This window comes from Protobothrops mucrosquamatus, unplaced genomic scaffold (genome assembly GCF_001527695.2).
Source record: "Protobothrops mucrosquamatus isolate PMUCROS unplaced genomic scaffold, P.Mucros_1.0 scaffold226, whole genome shotgun sequence".
Lineage (NCBI taxonomy): Eukaryota > Metazoa > Chordata > Lepidosauria > Squamata > Viperidae > Protobothrops > Protobothrops mucrosquamatus.
The window spans coordinates 226,251-244,975 of NW_015386577.1; the positions used below are offsets into that span (position 1 = coordinate 226,251).

The 18,725-nt window shown below is 42.4% G+C and overlaps 1 protein-coding gene across 1 annotated transcript in view; it reads left to right on the forward strand.

Moving 5' to 3' along the window:
- IQSEC3 (IQ motif and Sec7 domain 3) overlaps nucleotides 1-15,611 on the forward strand; it is a 46,549-nt gene extending 30,938 nt beyond the window's left edge. Inside the window, exons 6-11 of the mRNA XM_015814179.1 lie at nucleotides 669-794; nucleotides 4,866-4,965; nucleotides 10,112-10,273; nucleotides 13,913-14,005; nucleotides 15,410-15,453; nucleotides 15,537-15,611. Of these exons, the coding sequence (XP_015669665.1) occupies nucleotides 669-794; nucleotides 4,866-4,965; nucleotides 10,112-10,273; nucleotides 13,913-14,005; nucleotides 15,410-15,453; nucleotides 15,537-15,611 (600 nt within the window). The remainder of the gene's footprint in view (nucleotides 1-668; nucleotides 795-4,865; nucleotides 4,966-10,111; nucleotides 10,274-13,912; nucleotides 14,006-15,409; nucleotides 15,454-15,536) is intronic.
- Nucleotides 15,612-18,725: the final 3,114 nt, after the last annotated feature.

Below are 18,725 nucleotides of genomic sequence, written 5' to 3' on the forward strand. Positions count from 1 at the left end.
GTTTACTAAAAGATTTAAATCATTATTATATCCAGCAAAGTCAGGGCCCTAGAACACAACTGAAAAGGAAACCGGAAAAGAAACAAACAGATTCTTCCGGAAGAGATTGATCTTGGTCAGTTGCTCCCTCTGGCAGGCTCTCCCACAAACACCACCCACAAGGACAAAGGCACACAGCCCAGATCTCAGTCCATAACATAAAACATATTCTATATTGCAGTTAGTTTCACTGATCCTAGTTCACGGCATTTGCAGTGGGAATCAAAAGAGGCAAGATAGTGGTTGTGAAATGGTGACTGAAGCCCTGATTCTTTGTGTGTGCCTTTGTTTTTCTTGGAGTTCTATTTTCTTCATCCATTTCTGGCTGGATAGGCCAGATGGTTTTTCCTTGCAGAATCTGGAACAGAATCTCCCTGTCTTTACAACATCCAACAAGTTGAACATCCAACAATTGAAAGAAGCTGTGTTTGACAGGGTAGCGTGGAGGGCACTTGCCTATAAAGTCACCCAGAGTCAGACACGGCTAAATGGTTAAAACAACAGCGTCTTTACCGCAGAAATACAAGCCGATGAAGTTGCCCAAAGGTCTTGAAACTCCATGGGATCATAAATGTGTGTTGCAATTGTGGTTATGGAGGGAACCTTCCCACTCGGTCTCTTTCTTGCAGGTGCTGTCTGTGCCTCATCGCCGTTTGGTCTGTTGTAGCCGCCTTTATGAAGTGACTGACGTGAACAAAGTGCAGAAACACGCTGCCCACCAGAGGGAAGTTTTTCTCTTCAATGACCTGCTGGTGGTGAGGGATCTTTGGCTTAAGAATCACTGCAGAGATTTAGAACTGTACTTTAGAAAAAGCTCGCAGGACCTCTGTCCTAGAAATTGGATTTTAAAGGCACCTCTCTTCATGAAATTCCCTCTGAGTCAAAAGCTAGCACAGCAGGAAGAACGTTATGTTTTGATTCCTGTTCTCTCTGACAAAGTCCTATGGATTGGATCTGGGAGGGGGGGGTTCAGGAGACCAGTCCTGTAACTTCCCACACATATTCAGACAGGTATGCTACTGTTTGCAGTCACCTAATATTTTATATGACATAATACTTAATACCTCAGTGCTTTCATGGCTGTACTGAGTCCGAACACCATTTGGCAGCCAGCGAAGTTGGTGGAGATGTGGAATGATGTTCCAAGTAGTTCCTCTCTTGCTGAATAGTTGCAACCACACTCTAAGTGAGCCAAGCATTTCTCAGAAGCAGCCCCGTGTAGGGTTTTTCTTCACTTGCATACCACCATATACACATGCCAGAACAGCCTTTTTTGTGGCGTTTCCTTATAATTCCTTACTAGCACTGATGGTGTTACCTAGTTTGGGTAATGAAATGTCTGCAAGAAAACAAGCAAGGTCAGAGAGTACAAAGGACCCCTTATAATATTGCCATTTTCTCTTCATCTCCAACCAGAGGCAGCTGAAAGTTCTCCTTAGCTATGTCAATGTTAAAGTCATATTTTCTCCTTTGGGCAGGCAACAAGGCATGGTGGTTTTATCATGGGTGGGGTCTGATGTGCTTTAGTTATCATTTGATGGTCAGGTGCCTGTGGCGCGTTGGTCTAGTGGTGAAGATATTCACCTCCCAATCAGAAGGTTGAGAGTTCAATCTTAGGTAGCGGCAGATGTTTCTCCTAGGCTCAAAGAAAAAAATATCTGCTAGGAACTCCGCATAGGTCAGGAAGGGCATCCGGCCAGAAAAGCTCAGTTCCATCCAGTTGCCCAACTCTACTATAAATTAAGGGATTATAGGATCATAAAAAAGGGAATTATGGTCAGGTGACTGTGGGATGGGATCTTTCTGACACCTATCGTCCTTTTTAAGCTGGCGTGAGTGTGCCCTCAGAAACCGGATATCATTTCTGAGCCTTAATAAGTGTAAATACTCAAATAAAATAATCTTTAGACATATTCTAACACACACACATCCCTCTTGACTTGCATTATTTTGCAAGCCTCTTCTGCTTTGGGCAGTGAGAAAATCTGCTTCTTTCAAATGAATCCCTGTGGATCCACTACGTCTCTGAGCCAATCTCTGAACAGCCTGAACAGTAGCTAGCCAGTAGAAGTAGTGGGGAATCTGCACATTGAAGTGAGAGAGCGGGAGCCAAATCCTTCAGTAGGACTCCATGGTGCAATTCTTGCCATACCTGTCAATAGTTGTACAGACTATTTTTGGACCTAGGTAAACACCCTTCCTGAAGGGTGTTAAACTCACTTCTAAAACGAACCTGGCTACCAGCTGATATCAGCCGATTGCTTTGGTTCAGGCAATAGGTCTATTCAACCTATCCATGAAAAATGTGCAAAAGTAGAGCAAACCATGATAAATGGTTAATTCCCCCTATTAGTGACCTGTTAAAACTCACTCCTCCACAGCCTCAGCATCATCATATGTGAGTGGATGTTTTTCTTCTGATTGGTGATATTTTATGGGGAGGGAAGACAACCGAATTGGAGGAATCCACAAAGTTCTTTCCTTAATAGCCCATTAAGCAGGCTAAATAAGGACAACAAGATTTGCAGGCCTTGTGCCAGAGTGAAGATTAGGACTGGCAGCTTTCTTCTGAATCACAGACTGCTGGAAAGCATTTAATTTAGTCCGTGCAGCAATAGTCTCAATCGGATGTTAGTGTATCCCAGATGGGATGGAGCCCATCAAAGGGCTCATTTGACTGTGTATTGTCACCAGTGGGGGTGGGGAGTATTGTTTTTTTTATTTTTTATTTTCTATGCTGTGTTTTTACTGCTTGTAAGCCACCTAGAGTCACTGTGAGCAAGTAGGCAGCCATAAAAATTTTCCAAATATGAATACCGAGGAATGAATGAAGATAAATAGATCAAGAAATGGGAAACACCATTCCACATCAGCATAAAATTGACAAACTTGGCACTTTGATCTGTCCTTAATTATCTTTGATGCCATACTAGATGAAGAAACACATTTTTGTAGAGTGTAGTCTAAGCCAGAAATACTGAAACACTGAAACACTGTTTATAACACTCCCGGCTTCAGGGAGCCTAATGATGTTTCTAATGAGTTGTTCACATATTATGGCCAGTCTATAATTACTGCTGAGCTGGTTTGTTTGTTTTCCTAATGAAATTTGAGAATTGGGTATTCCCAGATATAGTTTATATCAGTTCCCATATTCTGATGGCTGGGAAAAATTCAGCTGCTATTGTACGTTGGAAGTTGCAAGTTTGTTGACCGAGAATAGTCACGTTTGCTCCCATTAGGGAGAAAGCATCTTGTCTGAGCAGATTAATTACCACCCAATTAAGAAGTCTTTTGAGAGTGGGATGATAAGTGCATACAGATTTAGAATCTGAGTGGGTGGAAGCCCCCTCTGAAGCACTGCTCAGAGACAGGACATTGATACCTAAAGCCAAGGCCTTAAACATAGGATGCCAGCTGTTGATAAATCCAGAGAAATCCATGGAAACAAAAGGCTACTTTTTGCTCATGCATCGCTCATTGTATCCCCAAAAGTGTAGGGAAAGACTCTGTGGATCAAGCACTGAAAAGGCCATCTTGACTGCCAGGCTGGGTGGTGGCGGTGGCAAAAGGGGCTGTAAAGAATCCACCCTGTTTCATTTTTAGAGGAATGAAATGCTAGGATAAAATATCCGAGCAATTGACAAGTGTGATTTGAGAGGACTCCTTCAGGAGGAGATAATAGAGGTCCACTCTTCAGCATGGTTTTCACTCACTTCTCTACTCTCAGCCACAAGACTGTAAGCTAAATAGTTTCTTCCAGGCAAGATGAACATAAAGCCGTTGTGCAATTTGCATTTGTGTGAATGTTTGAAGTTTTTGTTTTTTGTTTTAAAAAGAACTGATATCTATGACATAACCCAGATAGAAGGAAGGATAAGGGGAATAACTCTTTAACCCCCATATAACAATCATTCTCCACACTGATTGTCCTATTTTCCACCCTCCCAGACTCTGCCTGAGGCTTACATTGGAAGGAACTCTTCCAATTCACACTCTCCTTCCAATGCAAGGAGCTGATAAGGGATTAGTGGTCGTCTGATATGGCTTGAAAAACACAATTAGAAAAAAAGAGTTCCAGCCCCTTCTCATAACAGGACCCCTATCCAGATTAGTCCCCTGCAATTCCTTTGTCTTTATTTCTAAATTTTAAAAATGCATGCAGATTACTTGCACTACAACAGGGCGTCCAACTTTGGCAATTTTAAGAGTGTGAACTTCAGTTCCCAGAATCCCCCACGAGCATGGCTGCCTAGGGAATTCTGGGAATTGAAGTCCACAAGTCTTAAAGTTGCCAAGGTTTAGAAACCCTGCACTACAACAAGGCGGGTGAAGGGTGACACGTCTAAATAACTTAGACTACAATGTAAGACCCTGGAGTTTCATTGTTTTTATATAGATTTGGGTGTGCAACCCAATATCCCTTCAGATTTTATCATCAAACTAAAGGCAGAATGAGAATTAGTTGGCTGCATTAATTTATTTACTGTAGACCCAGCATGTGATAATACTTGGCTGACCTGACTGATCTTCAAAATCTATGTGGGGTCAGACCAGATTATTGCTTGGACTGGATCCCACTAAGCATGTTTTTAGCCCTATTCTTTTCTTTCACCATGCCTCATCTTTTGGAGGTATGGCTCCTCACACCATTCATAATCCCATTAGGATCTCATTCTGACTACCATACTGTAGTTGAATGATATTATCTGGACCTTAAACTTTCCTGTTGTCCTTTGTTGATCTTTCTGAAAGACTCTCTCTGTCTCTGTCTCTCTGTCTGTCTCTCCCTCCTTCCCTCTCTCTTCATCTGTATCCTTTAACAGATTCTCAAGCTTTGTCCCAAGAAGAAAAGCTCCTCAACCTACACATTTTGCAAGTCAGTCGGCCTCTTAGGAATGCAGTTCCATCTGTTTGAGAATGAATGTAAGTTTATCACAGTCTACTTGGCTCTCTGCCTGATGACACTGGAGGGGATAAATGTGTCGTCTTTTATGGGTTAGAAACAGGCTCATTCAAGAGGGAGAGCAAATGTGATGTTCTGGTTATGGTGAATTTTAGCATTTAGAATCTGAACTGGGGAGACCCTAATTCAAACTCAGCCACGGTGACTTTGGGCCACTCCTTCTCTTCAGCCCAACCGAATACGTACGATGGTTGATGGATAAACAATCATAGAAGGGAGTGCAACGTATGCTACCTTAAGTTCCTGGGGGAAAATGAGATACAAATGAATGAATCAAAACTGCTAATTGTAAAATGAGAAAAATCAATAAAATATTATTTTAAAAAAACCTGCTTGAAGGAAGGTTGGCTTGTCTATCACACAGTCTTGACTGGTTAAGCTTAAACCATGATTCCAATATAGGTAGTCCTCAACCGACAACCACAATTGAGCCCAAAATTTGTGTTGCTACATGAGACAGATGTTAAGTGAATTTTGCCCCATTTTACGTCCTTTCTTGCCACTCTTGTTAAGTGAATCCCTGCAGTTGTTAAAGTAGTAACACGGTTGTTTAAGGGAATCTGACTTCCCCATTGACTTTGCTTGTCAGAAGGTCACAAAAGATGATCACATGACCCCAGGACATGGCAACGGTCATAAATACGAATCAGTTGCCAAGCATCTGAATTTTGCTCAGGTGACCATGGGGATGCTGCAACGGTCGTATGTGTGAAAAATGGTCATAAGTCACTTTTTTCAGTGCCGTTGTAACTTTGAACAGTCGCTAAATGAACTGTTGTAAGTCGAGGACTATCTGTACTTCCATAATTCCATACCATATAAATTCATACAATTTGACAAACAAGCAACCCACCCCCCCGAGGTGCCAAAGTTTTGCAAAATTATCTAATAACCTAGATAAAAATCTTCAGTAAACTGGACACATACAGTGGCTGTGGAATTCTGAAATACTGGATTGGATGAAAAGGTAAACCAGAAGCATGCCTGGCAATATTTGGTTGGAAACCTCAGTTATAGGCTTAAATGAACAACAAACAAGAAATGAACAAACATAGAACAATCATAGAATCCTAGAACTGAAAGGGAACTTAGAGATCATCTAGTCCAGTGATGGCGAACCTTTTAGAGACCGAGTGCCCAAACTGCAACCAAAACTCACTTATTTATCTCCAGGGGCTGGGTGGGCATGGCTGTGGTGGTCACGGCAGACTGGGGGGGGCGTGGCCAGGGTGAGTGTGGCCACCTCGATGTTGCTCATGGTGGGGGCCGGGCAGGGTTGGGGGAGTTCCAGGGGGGTCTCTGGTGGGTGGAACGGCTGGGTAAACCAGTTGTTAAATTATTTGAAACCCACCACTGGTCACTTCCAAAGGCCATGTGCTCGCTCGCTTGCTGCCCACCATTGCTTCCAAAGGCTGCTTACTCACTCTTCTGCCAAAACCTGCTCCTTTTATAGGTTCCCTTCTCCCCGCCCAGCTCTTGCAACTGTTCCCGGATTCTGCGTGCGTGGAGAGGGGGAGGGGAGCAGCCCAGGCTCACATCCCTCTGTCTGGGGTGACGGCATGGGTGCCCACAGAGAGGGCTCTGAGTGCCACCTCTGGCACACGTGCCATAGGTTCACCACCACTGATCTAGTCCAACCCCCTGCCCAGGGCAGGAATCTGCTGACCACCCTAGACAAATAGCTGTCCCACCTTTGCTTGAAAACCTCCAGGAAAGCTATACTCTGAAAAGTGAGCTGTTCCCCTTCTGTACTTAATAGCACTCACAATCAGATTTCAGCTTCTTTCATGTTTGGGAAAAAAGATCTAAATCCATGGATCATTTGCCCCTGTCTCCTTTCTGAATATTTTTGACCTCCCAATCTAGCCCAGGAATCCCCCATCCAGGTAACCTGGCCTTCTTTCCTTGATCTTTCCCAAATTTATCTTGGTCCTACAATTTATGTGCATTTCCTTAGTTTCTTTAAAAAAAAATCTTCCACGGGTCGACTTCTGACTTGTTTTGTACTTCCAGTTTTATATGGAGCTTTCTAATTGATTTCAGGATTGTTGCATAAGTGGCTTTGCCTTTATTTATTTGTTTTTCTCTGCATAAATTAATATATGCAAGCAACTGTGAACTGCAAACTAAAAATGCACAAAGAATGGAAGTCTGTGATTGATGCATATTAAAAAATGATTATATCAATATCAAACAGGGAGGCATTAAAATGCCAGGCAGTGGATCACTGTGATACCCTTGAGGATGTGCACAGATTCTGCATGAACTGAAAGCCAGCTTCCTCAATGTTTTCAAACAATGCAGAGGTGCAGAAGTGAAAATGATTGTGTGTAGTATCTTATATACTGCATGTGTGATGGAATGTTAATCTGGAGAATCAGTGGAGAGAAATTTTGGCAACATGGAGCTTTCCCAGGGAGGCAGCAGAAAATCTCATCGGGGGGAGGCCAGATTAAGAGACTGCACAGTCCCAAGCTAGATGGAGGAGTAGGAAGATGTTCAAGATAGCCACACCCTGGAATCCCTCAGGATATAGCAATAGCAATAGCACTTAGACCAGGTGTCGGCAACCTTAAACACTCAAAGAGCCACTTGGACCCGTTTCCCAGAGAAAAGAAAACACTGGGAGCCGCAAATTTGTGTGCGCATGCACGCAGGAGGGGAAGCTTGATTGAAGAGTTTAGTTAAAAAGAAATAGAGGCTGCTGTGCATGAGTTCTCTCTTTCTCTCTCTCCCCCCTCTCTCTCCCTCTCTCCAATCTTCTGCTCACTTGGCAAGCTGGCTTCACGCTATTCTCCGACAAGCTGACACACATTCTTATTGGGCTGGCTCTCTCCTGCCCTTGGTCTGCCAGTCCTCTTCCCCCACTCAGAGAGAGAGAGAGAGAGAGGGAGGGAGGGAGGGAGGGATGGAGAGAGAGCGAGAGAGAGCTGCTGCTTCCTGCTTCCTGCTAAGGCACAGCAAAGGCAGGAGCCCCGCCCAATAAGCTTGTCAGCTTGTCCAAGAACAACATAAGGCCACTCTCTTTTTTACACACACACACACACACACACACACACACACACACACACACACACACACACACAGAGAGAGAGAGAGAGAGAGAGAGAGAGAGAGAGAGAGAGAGAAGGGAAGCGCAAGTGCCTCTCTCTGTCTCTGTCTCTGCAAATGGCGGTGGAGGCTGGGAGCCGCAGGAGAAGGCTCAAAGAGTCACATGTGGCTCTGGAGCCACGAGTTGCCAACCCGTGACTTAGACATATATACTGCTTTATAGTGCTTTACAGCCCTCTCTAAGCAGTTTACAAAGTCAGCATTTTGCCACTAACAATCTGGGTCCTCGTTTTACTGACCTCCTTCACACGCACGCACACATACCCCTCACACACGTACATAACCCCACACCACACAGCTTCCTTTTCTAATGAAAAAGACATCCAGGATCCAAACATAGAACTCTGTGTCAGGACTTATTTGATTCTTGCAGCAAACAGCAGAAAGCAGTGAAAGAATAGAGTCGCAAGAATTAGTTTATTGCACAGCGGCATCCCCCAGATCTTGAAACAGAGTACCAATTGTGGCAAATAATTATTGAACTTGATGACCTGAACTAGGCAATTTAAAATCATACAATGTACAAGACTTCCAGAACAAAAGCTGTTTCTCCGAAGTAGTTTGGCATAAATGAAGCCAAATCTGTCTCTACGTATTAGGCTAAATACAGAAAAAAGATCCGCAAGGCAACATTTCCTTTTTCTTCTGTAAATCTCATTGTGTATTTCCTGCAAAGTGTCTTGTTATAGACACAGATCCTATACCTTCCCCAGAATCCCAATCCGGTTCTTTGTTCTCTGCTATTTATAGCAGATCCTTAAATCCTTGATTTTTTTTTTTTTAAATGGGAATCTAATGTACCCATTAAATGTGCTTATGATCATACTAACTGGAGGATGCAAAAGACAACTGCCTTAATCTAGGACAAATGAATTATCTGGCATTGTTTTCTCTGGCAATGGCTTTTTCAGGTCATAGCAGAGATATCACCCAGTATCTGCCATATTATCTAGAAATGACAGGGATATTTTGCATTAAGACAACAGAAATAACAGACTGGATTAAAAAAACAACAACTATTGGCTGCATTCACATAACATATTAAAATGGCTTGGCTTTAGGTCAGGGGTAGGCAACCTTGGCTCTTTTATGACTCGTGGACTTCAACTCCCAGAATTCCTGAGCCAGCCATGCTGGCTCAGGAATTCTGGGAGTTGAAGTCCACGAGTCATAAAAGAGCCAAGGTTGCCTACCCCTGCTTTAGGTGATTATGTCACCCTTCAAGATAGACCAGACTAGGGAACTAAAGTTGTAAATGCTAATACAGGTAGTTCTTGACTTACAACCATTCCTTTAGCAACTGTTCAGAGTTACAACGGCACTGAAAAAAGTGACTTATGACTGGTCCTCACACGATGGTTGCAGCTTCCCCATGGTCACATGATCAAAATTTTGGCCCTTGGCAACTGGCACATATCTATGGTGGTTGCAACATCTCGGGGTCATGTGATCGTCATCTGCAACCTTCCCAGCTGGCTTCCGACAAGCAAAGTCACTGGGGAAGCCGGATTCACTTAATGACCATGTGATTCACTTAACAACCATGGCACCAAAAGATTGTAAAATCAGGCATGACTCCCTTAACAACAGAAATCCTGGTCTAAAGTGTCATAAATCAAGGACTAACTGTACTACTTTTATTATAAGATTACCATAACGGATCTTACGAGTCTGAATACGCTTCCCCCCTCTCCTTCCCTTTATCTCTGGGAAAACTATTGAGCATCATGCCTGAGATGCATCCCCAAATTACATTTCTGCTCTAGACTCAGATTTCATTTATCTGACTGTTGCCTTGGCTGTGGCGTTTCCTCCTGTTGCTCAAGATTGTTCCTACTGCTCATTGCATATGAGGGTGATGATGAAGAAGGATTTATTATGGCTACCCATTCCAGTAAACTTTCTAATCCCTCCTAAATGTTTGCTTTTTTAGTATATAAGGCCGATAGTAGTATTTTCAGAGGTTTTTTTTTTTCCCCCTCTCCTTTTTCACAGACTATCCCCATGGTATCACTTTGGTGATTCCAGTTTCAGGCTCAGAGAAGAAACAGGTGCTTCATTTCTGTGCCCTAAATGCTGAAGAAATGCAAAAATTTGTGGAAGATCTCAAAGAATCAATAGCAGAGGTGATGGAGCTAGAACAGATTCGAATTGAATGTAAGACTCCCAGCATGTTCCAGACTCCATGCAGTCATTCTGTCTGTATGTACATATGTCCGTGTCTTGTCTATTTTTATGCTTATCATTGATAGAGACGTCATTTTAGATTTAAAAAATGGGCTGGGGGAGCATTTCCAGGAAAGCAGAAAGGTCATTGTTTTAAATTATATTCATTCAACTGCATACATACACAGTTTAAGAGTATTCATTATAATTTTAAACCTCTCTTCTCTCCTATCTCCTCTCTTTTCTCTCCTATCTCCTCTCTCTTCTCTCCTATCTCCTCTCTTTTCTCTTTCCTCTCTCTTATCGTCTCTTATCTCTCTTCTCTTGTCTCTCTTCTCCTCTCTTTTCCTCTCTTCTCTCTTCTGTCTCTTCTTTCTTCTCTTTTCTCTCTTCTCTTGTCTCTTGTCTCTCGTCTTTTTCTCTCCTCTCTCTTCTCTCTTCTTTCTCCCCTCTCTTCTCTCTTCTCTTTCTCTTTTCTCTCTTTTTGCTTCATGATAGATGTAAGAATATAGGAATATTATTATCTGGGGCAATCTCTTTCCCCATTATAAACAAAAAAGTTATTATGGGTTACTGAATTCATATCCTGTGTTCAAGTTGTGAAATATCATTTATGAATCACAGTGGTTGAATTCAAACATCATGTTAAACCCGAGTCAATCATTGCACTTGCCAGATATACAATGTTCCTGTGTTCCTATCAATAATTGCACATGGCATCAATAAATAAATTACTCCCTTGGTTTTAGAAATGGGTAAGATGGATAAGAAAGTAACGAGAACATTTGAAAATGAATGTATGCTGGATTAGTTCATATGAGTCCAGTATGCCGATACAATAACATCCAGGACTTATGTGTATCAGAAAACTTGGCATCATTTTTGGAATGCTATATGGATTATGTGCTCCTAATGTGACTGCTAATTAACTGCTTGGCTGCACAATCCTGCAAGTTCCTCTTTTTTCATTACAACTGAATAATACTTCCCCTTACATACACAAAAATATTCCTTACCTATGTACCATTGCATTCATTCAGTTGAGCAGCTCTCTAGATATGGCTACAGTTATTCACAGTGGGATAAAGCAAAATTTGCAGAATCAAAATTCATCATGGAAACAGATATTTGCAAATTCAGAGAGGTAGAGCTTCTGGGTTTGGCTCAAAGAGCACACACCAAATCCAGGGGAAGAAATATATGTGATTGCCCTGATTGTGGGTATTTTACCCAATCTACTCAATTTGTGATTTCTTAGCCTAAAATGTAGATAGCTTTCCTAGAATTCTTGATGTTTGTCAAAAACATAAATAGAAGAAGGCCAAACCTTCATTTATGTGTGTGTGTGTGTGTGCGCGCGTGCACATGTATATGCAAATAGGATAGTAAATTTTCTATCTTTCCCAACTGGGTGCTTTCTCACTGTGATAGATTATAGCTTCTTCATACCTAGTTGCTGTGTCAGAAGATGCCTGCTAGCACCTTTTCCAACCAGCAAATTTTAATAAAATCGTTCATGAGATGCAGCTCACTTCAACAGATGCCCAGAGTGGCTAGGCTGATGCAGAATTTAAATTGGGGGGAGGAGAAGAAGGGAGGGGAAGACAGATTGGTTATGCAGATGCATGTTATAAATACTCTGTCAATTAACAATTGTGCTAAAAACCCATTGTGTTTGTTGAGACCTTCTGAGATGGCTTGAAATCTTTTGTTGGATGTAAGTCCAATAGTATCTCCCCCAATGGTGCTGTTAAAGTTTCTTTTTTCCAAAATGGCTAGTTTGAATTTTGTAATGAATTATCCTGGGAGGCTGAAATGCTCTGATATTGCTTTGTCCTTGTCTTGAGAGCTGATGTCAAACTTGTGTCCATTAATTGTTTTGCACAAAGTTTGTCTAAGATGTGCAGAATGCAGAGGAACGTTGCTGGCAGATGATGGCATATATCACATTGGAGGAAAAACAAGTGAAGGGACCTTTAACCTTATAGGTGAAATGTTTTGGAGCCTGTGATAGTCTGTTAAAATGAATATGGGGCCAAGCATCTGCTTCCCATGTTAATATCATTTTCTCCTTGTTTCTGAATACTGATGAGAATCTGCTTCAGGTTGGATGGTTTGTATGCAAGTAAGGAGCTGCTATACTAGAGTTCCCCAACCTTTCCAGCTTTGCGGACCAGCCAGGGAGGGTGGAGATGGGATGGTTCCGCATGAGCAGTGAGCAAGTGCATGCAGCTCCTTTTGCACAAGTGCCAGGCATACCCGCCCACTGCTCGCACAACTGGGGATGCGCGCACACACGTGTGTAGTTGCCCATCACTTCTGTGGCCCACTTTTGAAGGGCTCAAGCCATGGTAGTGGGCCACGGCCCCACGGTTGGGGATCCCTGAGCTACACAGTTCATGACAAAACTGTCCAGCATTGGTTGTAATGTATTAATAATGTAGTTTACTAATAATGTGTTTGAGTGACTTGACTTAGACAACCACTAGAATCCTGTTCTGTTTTTGTGATCTATCATTTAACACAGGGGTAGTCAACCTTGGCTCTTTTATGACTCGTGGACTTCAACTCCCAGAATTCCTGAGCCAGCACAGCTGGCTCAGGAATTCTGGGAGTTGAAGTCCACAAGTCATAAAAGAGCCAAGGTTGACTACTCCTGACAGAACTGGGAATTGATCTAGCTCTGTTGATTTATCTGTTGATCTAGGTGAGTGGGTATTTCGGTCTCCCGAATGCCTGACTTAATTTCATTGAATGAGCATCTCAATCAAATGAATTAGAACAAATACAATTATAGCTCAGAGTCTAGCTATAGACGATAGATTTGATAGTGTGTTGTGGGTAGAAACTGGAAACATTTAAGCAGGCATAGGTCTCTGTAGGTTTCATGTATAATGCGATGTTTATATATCCATTCTGTATGGTTGCTAGGACATCAAGGAAATGGACTTGTTCTTCAAATGCACTGCTGCTAAAGCTGATGGTGAGCTGGAAGTGGTTGAGGCTTTGATAAAATTTGATGAACAAATTTTTTTTCCATAGGTCCAGATAATGAAAATTTCATCAGTGAATCTCAAGTAAAGGAGGGGTTTCAGGAGGCAAGAACTGAGGAAGCAATATTCTAGGTCTGCATGGAGAATTTGGCATATGGCATGAGTGGTCATGCTGTGATGGTCATGTGCAAGTATATGTTGTTGCCGAAACTTAAGGAGTCATGGGTGAGGACCAGGTCATGCAGTTGGTAATAAGGATGGTACTTATAATCTGCCTCTCATCTGTCCTGCATTTCCATAACCACCCTTCTTTCCTTCTTTTTTTCTACCTTATCTCAACCCAATTTAAGTCCTACATTAGTTTAGCCACTTTGTGCATTAGATGAAGTGAGCTGCAGCTCATGAAAACTTACGACTTTTAATAAAATGGGTACGACAGAAAAGTGCTACCAGATTCCTCCTGATTATTTGCCATGACTCTCCTCCTACAATATCTAGCAAACATGATTGCTCTTTTTCTTTGTCACGTTCCTCTGTTTTTATTGCTCTGTTTTCTTTCATTTTCATCTTTCTTTTTCTTTCTCTCCATTATATATCTATACCTTCCTCCTCTTCCCCCATTCCCATGTCTTCTTAGGGGAGCTGGAGAAACAGCATGGGGCAAAGAATCTTTCCTTAAAAACCAATGGGGCTCAGATGGAAATGCAATTCAAGCAAGGATCTCCAGCAGGTTAGAATTTTCCTGGGTTCTTCACTTCCTACCTAGATCAACAGTCAATCTTTGCTCACCTCATAACAACAATTAAGATAATAGGAAAAGGAAGGACAAAGCAACTTTGAGTGATAATATAACAGATCTTATCCTTAAAATGTCCCCAAGCTTAAGTAATTTAAAAATAACTGTGTTTCGCAAAGAACCAATTCCATACCAAACCATGCCATGCCATTCCCCCACAATTGGGGATTTTCCAGATCAGAATTAAAAGCTTATCATCTCACCTTTTGGTTACGTGTTAATCTGAAAAAAACCCCAAAGCTGCAGATCTCATGCTGATTTCTATGATAGAATTGAATTAACAGCCAACAGAAGCTCATTCTTTGAGCTATCCAGATATGCGCAAGTCTACATCTGATTTCATAATGCTGACGTTCCCCAAACTAGGTCATCCCTGAGAAGGAAAGAAGCAAAGTGGATAAACCTTGTATTAAACTAGGTGGACTGGTTTGTGGCAAAGGACCTTTCACTAATATGGAAGTGCTGCCATATAGACAATAAATTATAAAACTAGGCAGGATATATGAAGACATCTATTTTAGGTTAAAAGAATGAAAGTTCTTAAATAGATTCAGTAATCATTCAAAACTATCTTTTTGAAAGGCAGATTAGGGAAATTATACTATCTTTACCAAACTATAGTTAGAGGAGGAGACCTGAAAGTTAAATTGGTATATACCCAATTGATCTGTATTGTGGAGCCAATACTCAAAATATTTTATTTTTTTCCTCCCAAAATTATATTTTCAGTTCCAGGAAGTAATTTTCTTTTTAATATTTGACTAGGAAAGGAAGGATAGAAGCAGTACATATATGATTAGGCCTAAACAAACCAATATTGGTTAAAATGTTGGACTGAGAGTGGAAAAACCCAGGTTGAACTCCACCTCCCACCTTGGAAACTCACAAAATGTCTAGTTACTAACTAACTAGTTACTAAATCTTAGCTCAACATATCTCACAGGGATTCTGTGGTAGGGCACAAATGGAGTCTGTTCTCAGGTGCAGAGTTTGGGTATGAACTCCAAACAAATAAGCAAATGGCGCAAGATAGAAGAAGACACCTGTATCATGGTGTCTTCTTAGGTTGATGTGACACAGCAAATGACTGATGGTGAATTATTTTATTGTTGCATTTTTGCTGCCAGGAAAATGAACTTGTGGGGTTTTCTGCCTAGGGTGCCCAAAATAACTGACTTGCCTTGACTGTGATGTAGATTGATTGAAGATGGGCAGGGAGAGAAGCTTAGCAAGCCAAAATTCTACACTGGCCCAGTGTAGAATACCAACAGTTGTCCTAACTTAGGGCAGAAAGAGTAGGTTGCACCACTGAAGGAAAGTCCTCTTTTATTTTCAAAGGCAAAAAAGATTTAGGAGAAAAAGGCCCGGAGAACACAGTGGAGGTAAGTAGAATGCGCAGCAGTGGAGGTAAGTAATTCTCCCTCAGTCAAGCCCTTCTTACATTCTCTGTTATTTCTTTTCTCAGGTTTTAATCAATGCCTCCCCTGCCAGACTGACAATTTTACCAATTTCCAGAGATACAATAAAAAGTTACTGCTAGGACGGGTAATACAACTTTCAAATCGAGATTAAACTTCAAAGCATTTTTTTCAAGCCGTTTCTCTAATTGTTAATACATCCTTCATGGAGCCAGCGGCCGAACTCTGGAAACTAACCTGCTCCTTCCTCATCCCCACCCAGCACCTTTTCAGGAGAAATCAGAGACAGAGCTGAGATGAACTCCCTGGCAGGTCCCTATCATTGCATAGTATCTCCCCAATCCTCACTGCTCACCTGGTCTTTTCCTCATAGCTCTTCTGCCCAAGGCTGGGCAAGATTCACTGGGGGGGTTGGAAGATTAGACCAAATGTTCCCCAACCTGGGAGGGATTGCTGGGCAATATAGTATTGTTTTCCTTATATGGAGACAGATCTCAACAGTAAGACCCCTTCCCAAGACCCCAGTTCACCAGGAAAACCCTCCTAAGACTCATTCAGCAGCATCTCCCTTTCTCTGGAGGTGCCACAACTACCTCTAAGGGAGGGAATACATTTATCCACCAGTATTAATTATCTTCACCAACCTCTAAACTGACACCAAGCTCCATCACCTTATAATTACTTGGTTTCATCCTTATTATCCAAGTTGTGCCCTTCAGTTTTCTCTTCTGTAGCCTTTGAGAAATCAGCCACTCTGGGCCTACTTGTTGCTCAGGCCATGCTCCTCATAAAGTGCTTCATAAAAACTAACTCATTACTCTGGCAGCATGGCTGCTAATGCCCCACAGGAATGGGCGTCTCCATTTTGAGTCAAAACGGACACCTCTCCATGGAGAAATATTCATTTCAGGATCCCAAGAAAGCTATTCATAAAGCTTTATCCTGGTTGGAATTCCAGAATTAGGCAGATAGGGCCCCTTATCTGCCACTGCTCCACCAGAAAAGGAACCTCATTCTCCAGCTCCTTGTTGACCCTTACTCTCCCGAGTCTACTGGGTAGCTGTGCTTCTTTGAAACTCTTTCTTTTAAACTTTTATTTATAGATTCCCTAAATTCCTTCCATAGGGAACGCCATCTTAGTTGCTGTTTACAAACTGAACTTGAAGAATTCTTTGGGATCCTCACTGCAGATACTTCAAGCCTTCTTCCTCCCCTTCCCTCCTTAGCAGAAACAAGCATCTCCATTTTCTCTGAGATTTACCTGATCTGCTGCCATTTCATCAGATTTATTTTCTTTTCAATCATTGTATAAACTGGATGGGTACTTTTTTCTTTTCCTTTTGGGGGCAGATTTAATAAACCATTTCCTTTCGCTTGCCAACCATTGAGTGGATCAGAGCGAGCTGCAAATTTGCTGAAAGATGTCAGATTTGTGCTTGGTTTCCCCCCCCCCCCAGTTCCCTTTTTAATTTTCTCCTTTTGTAAACAGGGTAATGAGTCATGTGTGCCACTTTCCTGCTCAGAAAGACGCGAGCTAGGGAGAGCTCAAGTCTTTCCTTGAATGTCAGCAAATCTCATCTCCTGCCCCCCCCACAAAGATGTACAACCTCAATTATCCTTTCTTCTTTCTGCCTTGTTAGCCTATGGATTGTAAGATGATGATGATGTAAGAGTTTCTGAGCACTCCAGTCATAAAGCACAGCTTATCTGAAAACAGGCCTGCATTAAGCAGAATTTGGAAAGACTTTATTCCCCCTTGCCTTTTTTCCAAGCAAAAGACAAATAGGGGCCTAAAAAAAAATATCTAAGTGAACATTTAAACCTCTGAGTAACAAGATGTTTTTGATAGCACGAGAGGCAGTGTAGTCATGCCTTCAGCATCTATTGCGTCAAGCTTATGTTTTTCACTTGCTCTGGGTGCCACTTGTATTGACTCCATCTGGATGGTTGAGGTTGTGCTGTCTGTGGGTATAGCATTACTGCCTTTGCTATTACGAGGCTCAAGAAGGAAGCTCTGGGGAAGGTGTGGCTGTGGGAATGGGAGAATGAGGGGGTCAAAGGAAGGGTGGGGTGGGAGATTTTGGAGCAGCGCTTAAGCTGGGCTATGGCTTTTGGAGAAAGATTTGGAGGTGGGGTGGGTGAAGGGCAGCCTGCAGAAGCAGCTGGGAAAAAGTTTTGTAACATTTAATGCTTCTCTGACTGTTTCTAAACTAGGTGTCAATTCACAACAGGCTTCAAACGTACCAGCACAACTCTCTCCCGGGGCTCGAGAGTGGAGTGGAGCCCAGCACACATCCTAATGTGGCACGGGAAAGGCTGGAGGCAGCATTGGCACCCTCTTACCCTGCCTCAGCGGGGACCCTTGTACAGTGTCAGCAGATTGTCAAAGTTATAGTCTTGGACAAGCCGTGCCTCGCTCGAATGGAGCCGGCCCTCAACCAGACTTTGACGCGCTACGTGTCCTCTGATTCCTGCAACTCTACTCCTTTGCACTGTCGAGGCAGCGGGCTCCAAGGGACCCCGGTGAAAATCATTCATCAGCCCCCACTTCCACCTCCACCACCTCCCTACAACCACCCTCACCAGACCTGTCCCCCCAGTTCCTTGCTTCACAGACGCAGATGCTCCAGTGGTTCACGCAGTCTAGTGTAGCAGCCCTACCAGCAATAGCCAAACAGCACAGACCTAGCCTGGGACCCTTTTCTGTCTTCAGAAAATATTTAGTTTGTAATTTATTTTTTAGTAAAATGAGAGCGCATGTGTGTGGTGGGGAGGAGGAGGATGAGGAGAAGAAAGAAGAAGAAAGAAGAAGAAGAAGAAGAAGAAGAAGAAGAAGAAGAAGAAGAAGAAGAAGAAGAAGAAGAAGAAGAAGAAGAAGAAGAAGAAGAAGAAGAAGAAGAAGAAGAAGAAGAGTCTTTAGATCCTTATTACCTCTTCCAAACTGATTCTATTTTGAAGGAGCCCTATGTAGAAACTGAGAGCTTCAGAAGATTTTTCCTTTGTAGCCTCTTCCCCATTCTGCTTCAAACACATACCCTTTCTGTCCTCTCTGAACTCCATCCTACTCTTCTGAGAGCTTTATTGCCTTCCTTTCTTCTGCTTTCACTTGCCCTCCTGTCTCCCACTCCTTACCTTTTCCGATAGGACCTTTTTTTCACCAATACTGAATTTCATATGTTTCTGACCAAAACAGACCTATCTATTGGGGGGAGGGGTGTTATTGGCTTTCATAGCCC